The 20,931-nt window shown below is 42.5% G+C and overlaps 1 protein-coding gene across 1 annotated transcript in view; it reads right to left on the bottom strand.

Moving 5' to 3' along the window:
• The window catches only part of LOC138286353 (uncharacterized), a 1,286,679-nt gene that overhangs the window by 1,151,996 nt on the left and 113,752 nt on the right, over positions 1–20,931 (bottom strand). The window contains exons 20-21 of the mRNA XM_069226509.1: positions 16,991–17,161; positions 12,111–12,206 (exon numbers count right to left, since the gene is read on the bottom strand). Of these exons, the coding sequence (XP_069082610.1) occupies positions 12,111–12,206; positions 16,991–17,161 (267 nt within the window). The remainder of the gene's footprint in view (positions 1–12,110; positions 12,207–16,990; positions 17,162–20,931) is intronic.

Below are 20,931 nucleotides of genomic sequence, written 5' to 3'. Positions count from 1 at the left end.
CGCAATGGAGCCGAAAGGGAGGAGTCACTCGGTTCCATGACTCGAAAAGACTTCTTCGAAGAAAATCAACTTGTAACACTCCGAGCCCAACACTAGATGGCAGGATAATGCACAGCATGTGTATCTGCAGCTACACATGCCACCGAACATATATATATCCTACTCCAGCAGGTAGTTAGCCACTAGTCTGCCACTCACTTCAGCTGCTGTGTGGAACGTTTCGGGGTGATTCGTTAAGCGGACCGAGAAAAAGAGGGGTCCTAAAACGTGTTTTCCCCATGTAATGTCCCATAGGGATAATAGACATAACTACAACCAGAAGTGTTGGATGGATTTACACCAAATTTGGCAGTAAGCTGGATCTTGGTCCAGAAAGATCTCTATTTGTAATTTGGTGTAAATCTGTCCAGTAGTTTTGGAGTTTTTAAAGCAAAAAACAATGTATGCATATCTAGAGACGCAGATCCACTGCAGTGGATCCGTGGATCCACATCCCAATAGCAATGTTGTGATTGGCTGGCCACAACCTGACAGCCAATACACAAAATGACGAGTGCCAATACACAAAATGACGAGTGCCAATGCACAAAATGTCGGCCGCAACTTTCCTATCTTGTTGTGGAAGACGTTTGCAAGGTCCTGGGGGCGGGGGATAAAACTTATAGAAGGGGTCAGGGTAGAGGTACCCTGGCCCCATGAGACTGATGGAGGGGTTAGTGAGGGACCCCTCATGGGCAAGAAATTGCCTCAAAACCCTTTTTTGGGGGGGCAGTGTCAAAGCCCAGCTCACCTGAGTCCTTGTTCAGTTCTGATGGAGGTTGAAGACAATCCGACCCCACCCTGAAACTGCTTGTTCCAGCACACTAGTTTTTAAAACAGTGCACTAAGAACAGAAGCTCAAGGGAAGGGGGGAAGTGGATAAAATAAAAAAGAGAGACAACACTGTTCTTGCGTTTCCACTGTTGAAGTGCTGCACAAATCTGCGGCCCTTTCTGACTTCTGTAGAAACTGGTGCCTAATGAAACATAAACAAAGAACAGATAAGTACAACCTATTCCTAAATGGGTTCCTGACTTTTTTTTATTAGAAATTCTCTTCTAAAAGTACCTCTTGGATCCTGGTCTCTAGTTTCCAGGTTTGGAATGTGTTACTGCTCTGGGATGTGCTTTCTATTGCTGTAAAGCTTCTAAAACATTAAACAAATACCGTTATCAGAATTACCAATATCAAACATTCATCTTAATATAACTAAAGCCTAAACTCCCAATAGCAGACTCACTTTTCCCATATTTCCAGAATCTTTTATAAAACAAATACTGTACTTTTACATCAAAATACAGCATGTAATTTGTGCAAGTCCTTGATTTACTGTTTGTCTTGCTGTTAATGGTTTCCACTGTTCGATTCTTAAAAGTTCCATAAAGTATTCTTGTAACAAAGAGTTTGAATCACAATGTTCGTGGAAGGTATCTTGTTTCAAATTGTCTATACACAAATCCAGAAATTGTTGTCAAAGTTCTTTCAGGTAATAAAAGTTTTGCACTTACTTGTTGCTGGCAAGAGATACTGATCAGTCTAACCTTGTCTTCTTTCTCTTTTGCAGGTTGCTTGTAGGAGAGAGGCTGAGGCAAGGAGGAACCGGAAACCGGAGGAAGGAAGAGCCAGCAGCTGCACCCATTGAAGCCAATGAAAGTCTGTAGAGAGCAGGAGTGCCAGCGCCAAGGGATCTGGTCTCAGGTAAGCGGGAGGTAGACGAGCACAAGCACTGGGTGAGGTTCGGGGGCTGCCTTTTATAGACAGGGCTGGGTGTGGTTCGAAGAGCTGGGTGTGGTTTGAAGGGCTGGGTGTGGTCCTCACATGCTGCACATGTTCTTGAAAGGTGTGCAGAGCTGGGTGTGGTTTGAAGAGCTGGGTGTGGTCCTCACATGCTGCACATGTTCTTGCAAGGTGTGCAGAGTTTCAGTTATTATACAAATGAGTTGAATTAACACATGGCCTAGGGAGGAGTGTTTTAAAGAAGACTTGGTAAGAGCAAGGCCCAATGTGTAAACAAAACAGCATATTAAACAACATACACAGAAGCCTAGGGGGGGGGGAAGGTGAGATAACAAGAAAGGCTTTCAATAGTAAGTTTTAAAAGGGAGCTAGTACAGAACCCACTAGTGCAGTGAGAGGGGACATGCTCTTTGCTGTGCACAAACCCTAACAGTTGCCCCCCTCAAAGGCCCTCCTACAGGATGGGGTTTTCCTGGATTTTTTAAATAAAACCGTCTAATCAGCTGTGGGGCATGTACATATGATGCTGGTTCCCATGAATTCTCAGATTCATCATATCCTTTCCATTCTACTAAATAAAACAGACGTCCACTAATTCTTTTTGAGTCTTTTATGCTTTTCACTTCATATTCTAGATTTCCCTTAATTGGTATGGGTGGAGGTGGTGGTTCAGGTCGGGTTTTTGGGTTGTACGGCTTAAGCAAGGACACATGGAATGTAGTATGTACTGGATATTCTTTTGGTAAATCTAATTTTACTGTTACCGGGTTTACTATTGCAGTTATACTAAAGGGTCCAATGAAACGTGGTTGCAGCTTTCGGGATCCCTCTATGTTTAGGTTCTTTGTGGAGAACCATACCTTGTCACCAATTGTATACATTGGGGCCTCAGATCTGTGTTTGTCTGCTTGCCTTTTCATGCTTTCCTTGTACTTTAATAAATGTTTCCTGGCTTTGTCTTGTATGTCACCTAACCTTGTTAGTCTATCCGTTACTGTAGGTAACAGGGAATCTTCTAACAAAATGGGTATAGCTCTTGGATGATACCCCTGCAAGAAATAGAATGGTGAGCAAAGTAGAGCTGAATGCTCAGTATTATTATAAACAAACTCCGCTACAGGGAGAGCTTCCAACCATTCACTAGAATAATCAGCCAATAAACAACGTAGCGTTTGAAGTAAGGTTTGGTTCAGTCGTTCAGTCTGTCCATCTGTCTCTGGGTGGAAAGCAGTGGATAATGCCACATCTATTTTCAGTTTTTCACATAATTTTTTCCAAAATCTAGAGTTGAACTGGCTCCCTCGGTCTGACACCACTTTGCTTGGCAAACCATGTAAACGCACAATTTCCCTTATAAAAATATCGGCAAATTCTGCCGCCGTGGGTAATTTCCGTAATGGTACAAAATGTGCCATTTTAGATAAAAAATCCACTATAACCAACACTGTTGTGAAAGATTTTACAGGTGGTAAACCTACAATAAAGTCTACGCTCACAGTGTGCCAAGGTTGTTTGGGTGTTGGCATTGGTATTAACAAGCCGTCAGGGGCCTTATGAGAAGATTTATGTCTTGCACAAATTGGACAGGTAGTGACAAATTGCTTAATGTCCTTTCTTATAGTGTCCCACCAAAAGTGTTTTTGCACATTTTCCAGGGTTTTTACCCAACCAGGATGACCTGCCAACGGTGAGGCGTGATGCCACATTATCACCTGTGTTTGTAATTCAGAGGTGGGCACTAACAGCATGTTGTCATGATACAATAAACCTTGTTGTATTGTGTTATGGGAATCCTTTAACCAATCCTGAGGTGCTATTTGCATGTGTGCATTATATAGATCTGTGATGAAATCCTTCTGTTGTACTGGTGCCAAAAACTTTTGGAGAGGAATAATGGGTTCTCCTATTTTATCTTGTTTCATGTCTGAGGTATGTCCGTATCTAGATAACACATCAGATTGAATTTGTTGTGCACCTGGTCTATAGGTTATTACAAAGTCAAATGTGCTAAAAAAATGTAACCAGCGCATCTGACGTGGTGTTAGTGCTTTAAGTGATCCAAAAAACTGTAGATTCCTATGGTCAGAAAAGATTGTAACTGGGTACTTGGCTCCCATTAAATGGTGCCTCCAATCTGAAAAGGCTACTTTGATAGCTAGTAGTTCCCTTTCAGCCACAGTGTAATTTTGTTCAGCTGGTAATAACATTTTGGAATAGAAGGCTATAGGATGTAACTGGCCATCTACTGCATCTCGTTGAGAGAGAACTCCTCCTAAAGCTACTTGTGAAGCATCCGCTTCAACAAAAAAGGGCAAGTCAGGATCAGGATGTTTCAGAATTGGGGCTGAAGTGAATTTTTGTTTTAGGAGTTGAAAGGCGTGTGCCGCCTCATCAGTCCAAAGAAATCGTTGCCCTTTCCGCAACAAGGTAGTTATTGGGGCCGCAATGTCTGCAAAATGTGCAATAAACCTCCTATAAAAATTGGCGAAACCCAGAAATTTCTGAATATCTTTTACAGAGGATGGTTCTGGCCAATCAGCAATAGCACTGATTTTCTTTACATCCATAGTTATTCCTTTAGGTGACAGGCAGTATCCTAAAAAGTCCACCTTGCTGACATTAAAAGTACACTTTTCTAACTTAGCAAAAAGATGATTTTCTTTTAACTTTGATAATACTGCACGAACATGTTGGGTATGTTCTTCTGAGTTCTTAGAGTAAATGAGGATGTCGTCTATGTATACTATGACACAAACGTCCAGGAATTCGTGTAGGACCTCATTTATAAAGAACTGAAAGGCCGCAGGGGCATTACATAACCCAAAAGGCATTACTGTGTACTCAAATAAACCAAACTTTGTCTTGAAAGCTGTCTTCCACTCATCCCCCTCTTTTACTCGGACCAGGTGGTAAGCTCCCCGCAGATCTAGTTTAGTGTATACAGTAGAATGTCTTAACTGATCCAACAACACATGTATTAGAGGAAGAGGATATTTATTCTTTATTGTAGCCTTATTTAGTCCTCTATAATCGATACACGCGCGCAGGGATTTATCCGGCTTTGGGATAAAAAAGAGTGGAGATGACACCGGAGATGTGGAATGACGGATGAACCCAGACTGTAGTAGGTCATCTAGGTAGGTTCTTAAGTATTTGGTTTCTTCGTCAGTCAAAGCATATACTCTGTTATTAGGTAAAGGGGCCCCTGGGATAAGATCTATACGACAGTCATAAGACCGATGTGGGGGCAGCACACTAGCCTTTACTGGATCAAAGACGTCTTTAAAGTCAGAATATTCAGGAGGGAGACTTGGTTCATCTTGTGTAAGACTAGCACAGTGTAATACTGTGCTCTGTTCTGTACCTGCTTCTTGATAGCAATTGGTTCTACAGAAAGAGGAATCCAAAGTAACAGTTCTATTCACCCAATCAATTTTTGGGTTATGAGTTGTTAACCAGGGTACCCCGAGAATCAAACCAAAATTAGGAGTATCTATCAGATCAAAGCTAATCACCTCTGTGTGCCCGTTCTGACAGACCATAACAAGTGGACTTGTTTGTTTTGTGATTAATCCAGAGGTCAATTCTGACCCATCCACTGCACATACTGCTTCTGGACAAGGCTTTAGGCACATAGGAAGTCCTAAATTTTCAGCTAACTTATTATCCACAAAATTTCCTGTCGCGCCTGAGTCCAGTAGGACAGGGAGAGAATGCCTCACTTGGGTAGTAACAATTAAAACGACCTGAATTATGAAATGTCTAGGTATGTGCGGTACCATGAAGGCTGCAGCATTAGAGGTTTGATTAAGATGTTTTCTCGAACAAGTAACCTCTCCCCTTGTCGAGCTTAATCGTTTCCCGATTCAGTTGAGGAGGTGGAGGAAACAGCACCCTTTCGTGGAGTTTTAGGCTTTACTGGACATTCTCTGGCAAAGTGACCTGCCCTGCCACAATATAAACATAATTGAAGTTTTCTCCTTCTTTCTTTTTCCTCTGATGTGAGTGGACCTCTGAGTGTCCCTATTTGCATAGGCTCAGGGAGTTTATTATCTGAGTCTTTCTTCTCGTGTCTAATAAAAGTTAACCGTGATTCCAGTTTGTATTTATCTCCCTTTCTTTCTCCTAGTCTATGTTCTAATTTCACAACTAAATCTACAAAGTCCGGATAGTCTTTTGGCAAATCAACGATATGAGCCAGCGCGTCTTTTAACTCGTCTCTCAAACCTTTATAAAAAAGGGAGACACGCTTTTCTTCTGGCCACTGTGTCTCGGTGAGTAAACGATTAAAACTAGTGAGATATGTCAATAAATCCTTGTTACCTTGTTTAAGATTTAAAAGCTCATTATCACTTGCCTGCATGAAAGTGTGTTTTGCAAAAATGCTGGTCATGGTACGTTTAAATTGATTCCAATTATGGAGGATGGGATCATCTCTCTCCACGAAAGGAATTGACCAATTGGCTGCTGTGCCACCCAAATAAGACAAGACGAATGCCACTTTCGTAGCATCAGTAGGGAATTGTTGTGGCTTACAAACGAAGTGTAATTGACATTGATTGATAAAAACATGGAATTTGTTACTATCTCCATGAAAACGTTCAGGTGCTGCTAAGGGCACAGCATTAGGAACATTAACAGTAACCTCAACTGGGGGAGGCAAAGTTGTATGTTTTGATTGGGCCCCTGTCTCTGAGGAGGTTTTCAACAAAGGCGTAAAAGCTGTGTTCCACTGAGATCCCCTAAATTTATACCTGCTTAAATCCTGTTTTAAAGAGGTATTCTCCATCTTTAATCTCTCTATTTCCTCTTGCATATGTTGCAAGATGCCAGACACTGATTCATTATGAGCCAAGACCTCATTTAGGGCCTGCGCCATATCCGTGACGTCAGTGCCCTCTATTACTTCCCCGGTATTCATCGTCCACCAGAATTGAATTTTTTTTTTTTTTTAAGGCTTGTGCTTCTGTCAAAGCCCAGCTCACCTGAGTCCTTGTTCAGTTCTGATGGAGGTTGAAGACAATCCGACCCCACCCTGAAACTGCTTGTTCCAGCACACTAGTTTTTAAAACAGTGCACTAAGAACAGAAGCTCAAGGGAAGAGGGGAAGTGGATAAAATAAAAAAGAGAGACAACACCGTTCTTGCGTTTCCACTGTTGAAGTGCTGCACAAATCTGCGGCCCTTTCTGACTTCTGTAGAAACTGGTGCCTAATGAAACATAAACAAAGAACAGATAAGTACAACCTATTCCTAAATGGGTTCCTGACTATCCCTTTTTTTTATTAGAAATTCTCTTCTAAAAGTACCTCTTGGATCCTGGTCTCTAGTTTCCAGGTTTGGAATGTGTTACTGCTCTGGGATGTGCTTTCTATTGCTGTAAAGCTTCTAAAACATTAAACAAATACCGTTATCAGAATTACCAATATCAAACATTCATCTTAATATAACTAAAGCCTAAACTCCCAATAGCAGACTCACTTTTCCCATATTTCCAGAATCTTTTATAAAACAAATACTGTACTTTTACATCAAAATACAGCATGTAATTTGTGCAAGTCCTTGATTTACTGTTTGTCTTGCTGTTAATGGTTTCCACTGTTCGATTCTTAAAAGTTCCATAAAGTATTCTTGTAACAAAGAGTTTGAATCACAATGTTCGTGGAAGGTATCTTGTTTCAAATTGTCTATACACGAATCCAGAAATTGTTGTCAAAGTTCTTTCAGGTAATAAAAGTTTTGCACTTACTTGTTGCTGGCAAGAGATACTGATCAGTCTAACCTTGTCTTCTTTCTCTTTTGCAGGTTGCTTGTAGGAGAGAGGCTGAGGCAAGGAGGAACCGGAAACCGGAGGAAGGAAGAGCCAGCAGCTGCACCCATTGAAGCCAATGAAAGTCTGTAGAGAGCAGGAGTGCCAGCGCCGAGGGATCTGGTCTCAGGTAAGCGGGAGGTAGACGAGCACAAGCACTGGGTGAGGTTCGGGGGCTGCCTTTTATAGACAGGGCTGGGTGTGGTTCGAAGAGCTGGGTGTGGTTTGAAGGGCTGGGTGTGGTCCTCACATGCTGCACATGTTCTTGAAAGGTGTGCAGAGCTGGGTGTGGTTTGAAGAGCTGGGTGTGGTCCTCACATGCTGCACATGTTCTTGCAAGGTGTGCAGAGTTTCAGTTATTATACAAATTAGTTGAATTAACACATGGCCTAGGGAGGAGTGTTTTAAAGAAGCCTTGGTAAGAGCAAGGCCCAATGTGTAAACAAAACAGCATATTAAACAACATACACAGAAGCCTAGGGGGGGGAAGGTGAGATAACAAGAAAGGCTTTCAATAGTAAGTTTTAAAAGGGAGCTATTACAGAACCCACTAGTGCAGTGAGAGGGGACATGCTCTTTGCTGTGCACAAACCCTAACAGGCAGATGAGGATTTACGGATCCTCTGCAGCACTCAGTGCGGCCCCCTACATGAATCCGAGATGGATCCATGGATTGAGACCCTAATTAAAAAAAATACACGCACTCACAGACCCACTCACTCACCCACTCTCTGACCCAAAAAACCACTACCCAACCCAGTCACAGACCCACACAGCCACTCACACACGTATATAGTCCATCATACACCCACTCACAGACCCACAAAACTACTCACACACCCACTCAAGAGACCCACACAGCCACTCATACACCCACTCACACACACACTCACCCACAGACCCACAAAACCACTATCACACCCAGACACACACAGCCACCCACACACCCACTCTCAGACCCACAAAAACACTTGCACACCCTCTCAAACAGCCACTCATACACTCACCCACAGACCCATACAGCCACTCACACACCCACTCATATACACAACAAAACTACTACCACACCCAAGCACAGACCCACACAGCCACTCAAACACCCACCCAAACAGCCACTCACACACCCACACCCCCCTCACACAGCCACTTACACACCCATACAGCCACTCACAGACCCACAAATCCACTTGCATACCCTCTCACAGACTCACTCATACACCCATTCACACTTATAAACCCACAGAACCACTCACACACTTATACATCCATACCCACAAAATCTCTACCAAAGCCAGTCACAGATCCACAAAGCCACTCACACAACCACTCACACACCCATACAGCCACTCACATCCATCCAGCCACTCACACACCCACTCACCAACCCACAAAACCACTACCACATCCACTCACAGGCCCACACAGCCTCTCACACACCCATACAGCCACTCACACACCCAATCATAGACCTACAAAGCCACTTGTACACCCTCTCACAGATCCACATACCCACTCAGAGACCTACAAAACCACTACCACACCCAGTCACACACCCATACAGCCACTGAAACACCCACTCACAGACCCACAGCGTGGGGTTGGCTGCATATGGGGGTTTGGCCACAGGGTCTAACTGTGGTTGGATTAACATATGGTAATTAAATAATACTTTACATTTAAAAAAACTTTGACATTCACTAAAAAAAACAAAGGTTACAGGGGTGTTATAGTTTCACATTTTCCATACTCAAAACCATAGAAAATCAGCAGGTATAGTTGTGCCCTGAGGTAACTATAATTCACGCCCTCGACATGCACTGCTAATTACCCCACATGTTACATCAGTCATGACACCTTCTATGACAGCCTTCTCCAACGAGTAGCCTGTGAGCTACTGGCAGCTCTCCAGTTTGCATCCCAGCTACTAAAGTGGAACATTTTGCTTGGTTGAATTAATGTATTTGTACTAAAATTGTGTATCAAGACAAATATGTATTTTCAAAACTCAAGATGATACTTGAAGAAAAAAATTGATTAATTTTCAAAATATATTTAAAGCTACAGGATACGGAAAATATGTGATTTGTGAGGAAGCAGGTTTGTGGACTGCTACTACATCATGATGCAGTGTCCTTTAAAGAAGTGAATCATCAACTCTTTTCTAAACTGTAGTATAGTTGGAGTAGTCCTGATAGCTGAAATTAGACGAAAATTAATTGTAACATCCAAAGTGCAGGGCAGTAAACAGTGCTTTTTTCATGTCAATTTGTCATATGTTTTGCCTGTTTTCTGACTCTGGGCCCCCTTACAATGTGTACTTGCTTGTGTGCTCTTCGACAATTACAGCATCACACACACTTAATGTTACTCAAAGTCTGCATGTTAATTTGTTTATATGTAGCTACCATATAAGGTTTTCTTCTAAACTAATATGTTTCCAGTTCATATATTTTATGTTCAGGAAGTGAGGATATGTAAAGAAAAACAGCAGTTTTAGAAGAATGTGCAAGAGAACTCACACACTTCTATTCCAGCCATACTCATAGATCACAGGATTAATTATCCCAAAATAATGTCGAAACCAACTATATAAAGCCGGTTGGAGAGGTTCTCGGGGAGAAAGGAACGTCAGACATTCCAGAAAGATCATCTACAACCAAACAGAGATGAAGACTGGTCTTGTCTAAGGGCAGGGGAAAGAGGGGTAAACTATGAATTCTATGAACAGGCATTTAGGAAACTCTTATTTTGTTAAGATTTTGAAGCTAATGTAGACATTAGCTAGAGCTAGGGAAGAAGGGAACTGATTTAATCACAGATCACATCCAAGATTGGCATGAATCATGTTGTTAGTTTTAATTTTATTAACATATAGGGGGTCATTCTGAGTTTGGCGGGCGGCGGTCACCGCCCGCCAAACTTACTCCGCCGAATGACCGCTCCGCGGTCATAAGACCGCGGGGGGCATTCAGACTTTCCCGCTGGGCCGGCGGGCGCCCGCCAAGGGAGCGCCCACTGGCCCAGCGGGAAAGGCCCTGCAACACAGAAGCCGGCTCTGAATGGAGCCGGCGGTGTTGCAGGGGTGCGACGGGTGCAGTTGCACCCGTCGCGATTTTCACTGTCTGCTATGCAGACAGTGAAAATCATGCTGGGGCCCTGTGAGGGGGCCCTGCACTGCCCATGCCAGTGGCATGGGCAGTGCAGGGGCCCCCAGGGGCCCCACGACACCCGTTCCCGCCATCCTGTTCGTGGCGGTAAAAACCGCCAGAAACAGGGTGGCGGGAAGGGGGTCGGAATCTCCATGGCGGCGCTGCTTGCAGCACCGCCATGGAGATTCAGCCCAGACAGGGGAAATCTGGCGGGAAACCGCCGGATCCCCTTTTCTGACTGCGGCTTTACCGCCGCGGTCAGAATGGGCAGGAAAGCACAGCCAGCCTGTTGGCGGTGCTTTCCGTCGTTCACGGCCCTGGCGGGTTTTACCGCCAGGGTCGGAATGACCCCCATAGTGCCTTCATTTTACTTACAAGTTCATTATCTGCAGCTACGCTTTTTCACATATTCTGTACTAAAGCCGTCCTTTAACGTATTAATACAGTCTTTGAAAACTATGGTGTGGGTGTTTTGCATATATAGGTGAAAGATGTTCTAGTAGCACACTATAATAAAGTCTATGTAAATGTATCTCTGGAAGGATCCAATGTACATCATCTTCAGGAAAGTTGACGGACATGCATAGGCCTCAGCCTTTCTTCTTTGGAAAATGGTCTATAAATTGAAAACACAGTTTTCAAATGTTTCTCAAGGGGCTTGCCCTTACTCACCGTGTGCAATTTGCCCACTGTATTCAAGCCCCTCCGGTTCGAAAATTCATTAAAAGACTCTCTGTGACAGACTGACAAACATCACATGCAGCAGTCTTGGGTACTCATTCTTGCGGCCTATTTCTTTTTCTTGGGTTCAAAAGTAAATCAATGGGAATTTAACATTTTATGACAGAGTGAATGAACTGTTACCTGACTCTGAAGAGTGTTGTGGCAGTCTGATACCTGAGTGGCAAGAAGACAGCGCACCATTCATGTACGTTTTGTGCTTCATGGCACCAGAGCCATTTTCTGCAACATTATTTCCACCTACCAGCATCATGCCAGCATGAGAAATGTTTCAGGGGGAGAGCCACAGAGATAGAGACTCAGCAGAGCGAAAGTGATCCATTAGAAATTCAAGGATATGCTGATGAGGTTAGATTAAACAATAGTTAATGGTAGTCCAATAAGAGACAAAATGGTGGGCAAATATAAGAGGTGGTGTTGCGCCCATGAAAAAAGGGGTAATGGACCGAGTAAAAAGATGGAAATGGGAAATTAAATTGATGATGACAGAGTGGAACTTGGTACATAGAGTTAAAGTTATTTTTTCTATAGACGTATGGTACTTGTAACAATAACCAAGTAGGAACATTTATGTAGGTTTGATAATAAAATGGCTATCCTCTTGTAACATTAAAACGAACAGCCAAGCTGGCTTACCTGGCAGTCTTGAACAGTTGTTCCCACGTTTTCCAGGATATAGCCAACGAGCTGCAATGCCTCCTCATCTGTAGAAGTGTAATCATGGAAGTCATCCTGAAACACAGATTGTTGTACTCGTTATTCAGCAACACCGAAAATGGGAAATGATCAGTGCTTAATTTGTGCTTGTTGTTTCCGGTGCTGAGCACCAGCACTTATTTTTGAGGTCCGGGGATTATTCTTCTGCCTCAAGCATTTGCTGCGAGCAAAAGACACATATAGGAAAGACAGAGGAAGGGAAAAACAAAAAAATGTTGCAAAGGGAGAAAGTAGAAAGCTGCAAGAGTGAGCTGAAGGGGCAGGGAGTGGCTTTATATGGACTGAAGAGGCCCAAGATGGCTTCAGGATTACGCTGCCTCAGTATTCCGTGTTCACACATTCAATTGCAGCAGCCACCTGTTTAAGAGGGCGGCTTTGGGCACCGGCTCCTTTTTATTTACAAATTAAGCATTGGAAATGATGTTCTTAGCACCTGTCTGACTTCATCATAACTTCCTGTCTCAACTGATGGTGGATATTATCTGTAACGTTCAATGCCTCTTTTTGAAATGAAGGCAGATGATGGTTGAAAACACAATAACTACCGTGCAATTCTTGAAGTCCGTATGCCATAGTAGAGTACTGTTTACTGAATGGAAGTTGAGTAATTGGCACCAAATCCCAAACAAGAGGGAGAGGATGTGGCGTTACAGCCAGAGCTGCCGACTTTGGAACTCTAGGGAACTAGGTTTCAGTATCACACTGGGACGCATCCTGTTATTCTGGGCAAATCACTTAGGGCCTGATTTATATTTCAGTGGATGGGTAGAATGTTCCGCCGAAATCTAAATCCCTTAGGATATCATCAGATTTAGATTTCATTGGATGGGCTCTCTGTCATTGTTGTGATGGAGTAACCTGTCCGCCAAAATATAAATCAGGCCCTTAATCCCCTCATGCCTAAAGAAATAAGAATTAATGAGACCTTGTTTAATCTAACTTGTGAGCCTATACGTTGAAGTCGAGTTTGCAGTATATAAAACTACAAACGAAAAAACAAAAACAAAAAACAAGAATGCTTGGGTAACTAGTGGTGGTGATGATGACGAAGCTGACCCACACACTAATTGCTCCTAGTGCTCGTTTTGGCGGGATTTTTTCAACATGCCCATTGCCCCCTCTCATTCTAAGACTTTAAGTCAGCCTAACCACTTCTCCTTAGTCTCCTGCTGTAGAATAAAATATACAGTGCAGCGACCTGTGGGATCAAGCCACCTGCCAACACCTTCACTTGATTCCAGAAATAGATGAGCACCAGAGATGAATCCCAGCTATTCGTTACTAGATCTTTTAAAACTACCTATGCTCTATGTCATCAGTTCCTTGGATCGAGTGTGCAAAACATCTAGTTTAAATCACAATATGTTGCTATTCTCACAAGACAAAACAACTGAAAAGCAATATAAGGGCAAGATGAAGTCTAGGCTTCAACTTTTGAATGAGTGGCCTCTTCACAAATCTCTCCCTTGTCAAAGTGACGTGTAAACGATGTAAGAATGCAGGTGACAGAACAGTAGGGAAGAGGAACTAAGCCATGCTATAACTGGTAGCGATCTGGCGATATATACCATAAGAGTGCGCAGGGCCTCAATTGCGCATCTATGCAAACAAGAGAGTGATTGTTGGGGTGGTCTTCCTCGTGGCAAATTATCCCTCTTACAAGGAGACAGTGCTGCCTGTAGGAACTGGCACCATTTGCTGTCAGCTGTGCACCATTGAAAGCATGCTTCACACTGGATCATGCATGCAGTACAGCCTGAGAAATCAAATGTAGTTGTCTTAATGCCTAGCACGTATGTATGTATGCATATGTGGTATTTAAATAGTGCAAACCTAGCCAAAAGGCAAACACAGAATAAACATGTGATAGGTGCCATAGCTGATGTGGACTTTTAATTTTGGTGTAGTGGTCTTTAAATATGTGAGTCTTCAGCATGTATGTTCCTGCAAAAATATACTTGTTTTACAAATTAGTCTGAAATCCTGAGGCTGGGCCATTTAAGAGGTAGCTTTAGGATGTCGGCTGCCATTAAAATGGACTCACCATGGGCCTGATATCACTACTAGGCAAAAATTCAAACCAAATAGAATAATCACTGACAAAGCGAATAGGTTTCCCCTTTAAGACCTATTGGCGTTGCCAGTGGTTTTTAGTCATGCTGTACTGCATGGCTAAAGAAAACAAACATAACAAAAAGGGGCTATGACGTGAGTGTTTTTTTTTATGTACCTCGTCTGATCAGTAAATGAAAACAATAAGTAGCCCAAAAGTATTTTTTGAAAAACGCAGGTGGCGAGAGCAACACAGAAGGTGCAAGTGAGAGGGAAGCATCACAAAGGACACGGATGAGGGAAACAACTCAGAGGGCGCAGGTGGGTGGAAACAACATGGAGGGCACAGGTGGTGGGAAGCAACACGCAGGGCAAGGGTGTGGGGAAGCAACACGCAGGGCAAGGGTGGGGGGAAGCAACACACAGGACAAGGAGAAGAAAGCAACAAAGACTGAATGGATGGGGAGAGACGCATCGGGCAGAGACAGCAACATGGAGCAGGCAGAGGAGAAGCACACAAGGGTGATCGCAACATGAGGAGGAGGGGGAGGAACACATGGGCAACAGAGAGCAACACGGAATGCGGCTGGGAGACAGAAATACTTGAGGAAGACAGCTGGAAAACATATGTACTCTCATAGAGTACTGAATACAAAAGAAAAAAGTAGTACTTAAAAAGAAAGCAGTGGAAGGACAAAAGTAATGCATCCATAGTTCGCGGGGGACAAGGAATACGATGAGAAAGGAAAGTCCATACTAGCTAACAAATGAAAAGCAAGCAAATGAGAGAGACAATAAAACCAAGCAATGGTAAGTAATTGAAAGGCTCTAAGCCCACTGCAAGCTGACAAAAAACATTTTACCTATTGTAATGGCTAGTCGCTAATCTTAAAAATGAACATGCACGTACCCAGCCTCTGCATACATATGAGAGCAACTGCCATATAAACATTGACACCTTCGCCCCTAGAATTGCACAAAGCCCGTCCGTGAACTGGAAACATGCACATTTGCATAATGCACATACATCAGGGCAATCAGCCGAGCACTTCCCCAACAGTAAAGAACTGGGAGGAGACATAGCTGGCTGCAGCTGCATTGCAGGAGAGTCCAGAACGAGGCCTGGCCTGGGGTGTGTTTGAAAGTTAGAGGAGCTATGCAGAACAATTGCTACTCCTTCACTGCTGTGTGCACCCCATGTGCACTGCTCTGCTGCCCTGTCTCTGGACTATTCTGACCACTGATCTTTTAAAAGCGAGGGTAACCAACTCTTGATCATTTTAGTAGCTGGAAGTTTGTGCGTGGAGTTAGTTATCGACACTTTACTGCCTCGTGTTTTCAAAAAGGAGTATTAAAACAAGCTAATCAACATACAAAGGGCCTGAACAACTGCATTGTCAATTCTTGTGATGTTATAGCGATTTAAAGAACGTGCGATGAGCCTTCCACTCCATTGTTTAAAAGACACGCCTTTAGGTGCCTAACAATGTTTGCTTAGTTAGAAAATTCGATAATTCTTGATCTGGAGGAGTGAGGTTCACATAAATAAATCAAACAAGGTCAGGCCACAAGCCAATCTAGTTCTCACCACTCCCTGATCCATGCTATGGACGATGCAACATGCTAATGAGCAGATTGTAGGGCTCAACTAAGTGCGTTTCCATCGATGAGCCATTTCTCCAAAGGCCTCTTTACTGGTGCTTAAGAGCAACGGTTATGAAATATAGTCTGTATTCCAATTTCTGGAGATGTGGTGCTCCACAGTTAATACAAGTAAAACAAGCATTTGCAATGCAATGTGTCTTGCGTTTGCTCGAGTTAGAGCTATTAGCATTGCAAACTCCTAACTGGACTTTTCTTGCCACATAAATTGAAAATGAAAAGTAAAACAGTTTCGCATAACTAACCAGACATTTCTTGCCATATGAACTGAAAAGTAAAATTTTCACATAGGCGAGCCGACGGCTGCCATCAGCGCAAAGCACACACACAAAGGGAAATAAAAGCTTGCTCGCAGTGAAACCTTTCGACAAAAGTGCAATTATCTATGTAACCGGCAAAAGTGCAACCACCTATGTATAAGGATCGAAGTCATGCAAAGTGCTCGACTACTGCCCAGCAAATTTGTGCTGTGAAATAAAGAGAAAAAGTAGTCCAGAAACCAGTTGGAAAACATTGAGCCTCGTATGTTTTCAGTAGTTGGTCGGTGTGCTCGAGGAGGGCTAAACACCAGAAAAGGCATTACATATGCATGCCTTTCGCTAATGAAAGAACGCGGATTTTAAAAGGCAAGCCCACGAACAAATGAAAGTGACTGACGTGACATGGGCGTGGTTAGAAGCCCAAAGAGAGATTACCACAGGGAATGGAGCGCTTTGCACTCACCCCTAAAACATCTGCTCAGTCCCCCACACTAAGGGGGTTATTCTAACTTTGGAGGAGGTGGTAATCCGTCCCAAAAGTGACGGAAAAGTGACGGATTTACCACCAGCCGTATTATGAGTCCATTATATCCTATGGAACTCGTAATACGGCTGGTGGTATATCCGTCACTTTACCGTCACTTTTGGGACGGATTAACACTCCTCCAAAGTTAAAATAACCCCCTAAGTTAGCAACCCCAGGTTCGCTATCTAGAAATGGCATTCATGTCATTGCAAATATCCATCATTCCAATACAATTCTGCATGCAGCCACCGACCCACACCCCACCTCCATATCCAGATCTTCAGTGTTACTGGAAGTACCTTGGCCAAGGATGAGAGTCCTTTGATAAGGGACTGTCGGAGAAGGAAGGTCTTCAGCCAGTCTTCTATGTGCTCCAGTACACTCTGCTGGGCTGCACCCTGGTCCAGTGGTGGGGAGAAGGCCACTTCATTGTCGATAAGCTCCACTTGCACACATAGCAGAGGTTCATGCTGCCAAGGAGACAATATAATGATCATTGAAACATACATTTAGTAGATGGGGGCAGCCGACTGACTAAGTTGAAGAGGCCATTTAATTGTGAAACAGGCACAAATTGAGCAAAATATTTAAGTTTTGTGATCAACTAAACGACTCTTGAATTTTTAGCATACAAATTACGCTCTTTAAAGTGGGTGCATCACAATATATTATTTAAACAAATGAAATGCACTAAATTAATCTGTGATGAATAATCACAATTTATGTGACTGCAACTGCTGTGTTTTTTAACTATGGACATTTTGCACTTCTTACACCTCCTGCACAATCCAATTTATATCACAAAATATGTAAATCTTGCCAAAAATATGTTTAGAGATAATACAGACAATGAGGTATCAAAAACACTTCACTTTTTACTAACAAAATGTTCTAGTTGAAGGGCAGTTTCTTCACTCAAGAGTCTGGAGCCACTCAAGTAGGAGGTAAAAGCCTGATGTGCAAATAGGTGCATTTGCGACAGCAAAATAGGTTTTTGCTATGTACTAATCCCACTTAGGACTTGGTAAGTTTTTACCAACTCCTAAAATGGCTTTGCAAATGGATAACGATTCACAATTTGGAAGGGGCATATTGTAGGCATCTCATCCAAATTGCAAACCAGTATGAGATGCATCAATATTACGCAAGCATAATCTGGTTGCAAAACACTGAAAAATGATCAACTCTCGACTTGTGTTAGTAATGAATTTGCAAAAGGTACAGGATATGCCTTGGGTTTAGACCCTTTCTCATTTGTGAATCTTAAAAAAAGTTTTGTTTGGGAGTAAGTAGTGATACCAGAGATAAATGACAATTTTTAAACAAACTTTAAAAAAAGAAAAGTAAAAAAAAAAAACTCAGTCCTGTTTCGTTTAACGTAAATTGTATCAATTAAAATAATGTATTGATTGTTAATCACAGCCTGCCCTAGCAGAACACCATCCCTGTGATGGCCTCTAATTGAAGAGACTTGCAATTTGCAGGCCACCTCATGAATATTCGTGAGGTAGGTCAGATTGCGACCTACTCCGAATCCTCCTTGTTTTTGCAAACTGACCTATTTGAACATAGGTCGGCTCACAAAACAATTTTTTGACTAATACTTGTGAGCTGAGAGTGCACACATCACGCCCCAGGTTCATTCTTTAAGGTTAGTCCTTAGGGCACAGCTACAGCCTGATAGATCCTGTACGGGCTCCATACTACTTCCAACTGTAATGAGCTGCTCAGGTTCATCCAACATTCCATATATCATCACATTCTCACAGCATCTACACTTAGCATTCTACAGAATACCTGCTCAGCCCATTCAAGCACACAGTCAAGCCGAGACACTACATGAACCATCATCAAGGCCTGAATTAGTGCTTAATTTGTGCTTGTTGTTTCCGGTGCTGAGCACCGGCACTTATTTTTGAGGGCCGGTGCTTGCTACAAGCAGAAGATACATACGGAAAAGACGGAGGAAGGGAAAAATTTAAAAGAGTCACCATGGGAGAAAGCAGAAAACTGCTAGAGTGAGATGAAGGGGCAGGGAGTGGCTGTACATAGATTGAAAAGGCCTGAGATGACTTCAAGATTACGCTTCCTCAGTATTCCGTGCTCGCACATTTAGTTGCAGTAGCCGCGTTTTCAAGAGGAGCGCTGTGAGCACTGGCACGTTTTTATTTACTAATTAAGCACTGGCCTGAACATATCTCCATTCACACCAGCCAACTGTGTACAAAAGTATAATGAAATGGTTATCACATCTGAGGTAAATACCCATGATGCTGAAACAATTGTCAGACTGGGGGTGCTGACATCAATGTCACCTCACTGAAGCCATAGCGATTGTAAAACATCCAAGTGTTACACAAAGAACAAGTGTAGCAAAAGGAGACACACGCCTTCAGAAGGAGAGTGGTAAGGGTGTGGTATGTGACCAATGGTGCATTTTGGAGAACAGATGCAAATATGTTACTGAAGAATGGTATGGTGGCACACTGTCATTTACAGACATCACATTTTCAATCACAAATGCTAATACATTTGCACAGATGTGCAGTTTTGGTGACAGAATTGCAAAGTGCACAAGCCTTATGATTGTAGCAACCAGGCTGCAGCATATATTTACTATTTGTGCATCACCAACTGAAGTGCCCTGACTTGTTTTGATCCTATAAAAAAAGTTTTCATACGACTTCAGAGTTACAAACAAGGTGCTTCATTTGTACGTTCCTAACTGCTGATATATTTTGAATTATTCATACAGTTCATTTAGAGGTGTTTAGGACCTCCTAAAGCCTTTCCTTTCACGCTCCATGTATCCAGCAAGATTGTCACATAGTTCATTTTTATAAAATCCGCCCTCTTTTCACTCAGGGAAACAAATGTAAACACCAGTCTCTATGGTAAAAGAATAAGCAGCAATTTGGCTGAAGACATAGCCTGACATTTGACCTCTGTCTTTGCATGCACAGCAAATGTGACAAGATAAAAACAAAATGTAAAAGGCGTCTTTATTTTGCTTAGTCACCTTCTGAACTCCAGCATGGTTATTTGGGGAGTGCTACAACACCCGCTGCACCCCTAATTCCAGCACCTATTATTAATAATAAGTTCATTTGAGACAAATGTGCTACTGCTGGTTCCCCTCTAACAGGTGAACAATGAAGGTGCTAGAAATCAGAGGAGACTGCTACAATTTTTAAAGCTTGCCAGATGGCTCAGTGAGTGAAGCCCTTCCTGTTGACATCTGTGCGACCTGCAAGTCACAAGTTTCAACTCAGTAGAGCCAAATCCACCTTTCATATTTACCAGGTTGATTAAATAAGTACCGCCTGTTATCTACGGTCAGTGCTTAAGTTGTACAAAAAAATTATAATAATAATCATAAGTGCTAGCGCCCAATATATTTCCCAGATGGGAACTATAGCTTATACCATACTCTGTCTATACCAAGTCTGCAAATGCCAGTAGTGACTCTGCCTGCTAACAATCACACTGTGCTCTGTTTAAAAATAGTCAGATATATGTGTCGTTGTTAAGATAGAACTAGTGGTACAGAGTACCAGCAAACAATGGCACAAATTAAGCCCGGTCTACAGTGCTAGTACAACTACGTTAAATAATTACAATTATTATTAATAATAATAAACATTTCATTCTACCAATATTTGCACATCTTGTGACCATGCAGAATACCTAAGCTGCACTCTACATGAAGTAGAGGGTGTTTAAAGGCACATTGGTATGGCTGGTGACCTTCCTGTGTGTTGAAATTAAGATTCTGTATGACTGTAAGGAGATGGGATCGCTCACAATTTGAGATACCATAAAATAATGTACATGGACAATGTGCATCTGACTTCCAGATGTATCAACTAATGACTTTTTACAAGCACCGATGAGGACCACCACCAGCAGGGAACGAGAAATGGGCACCAGCAAACTGACACAAACATATTGCCCTGACTTTCGAAAAGCATATAATATATTAATAGAGAAGAGAAGTGTGTCAGTTAGATGGCTCAGCAGGTGAAGCATTCACTACTGACATGTGGGGTCATCTGCAGGTCATACATTTGAATTATAGGCAAGACACAGTCCTCTTTTAATCCTTCTGAGTTCAATACATGGAGTACCATTGTACTGGCTGATAGTAACATTATTTCCCAAACATAGAAACAACATTACTGTTGTGCAAGACTCGATACTAAAAAACAAGTCATTATAAACAGAAAGTGACTATTATCAT

Source organism: Pleurodeles waltl, chromosome 3_2, assembly GCF_031143425.1.
Source record: "Pleurodeles waltl isolate 20211129_DDA chromosome 3_2, aPleWal1.hap1.20221129, whole genome shotgun sequence".
NCBI classification, from domain to species: domain Eukaryota; kingdom Metazoa; phylum Chordata; class Amphibia; order Caudata; family Salamandridae; genus Pleurodeles; species Pleurodeles waltl.
This window is presented reverse-complemented; position numbering and strand designations above follow the sequence as displayed.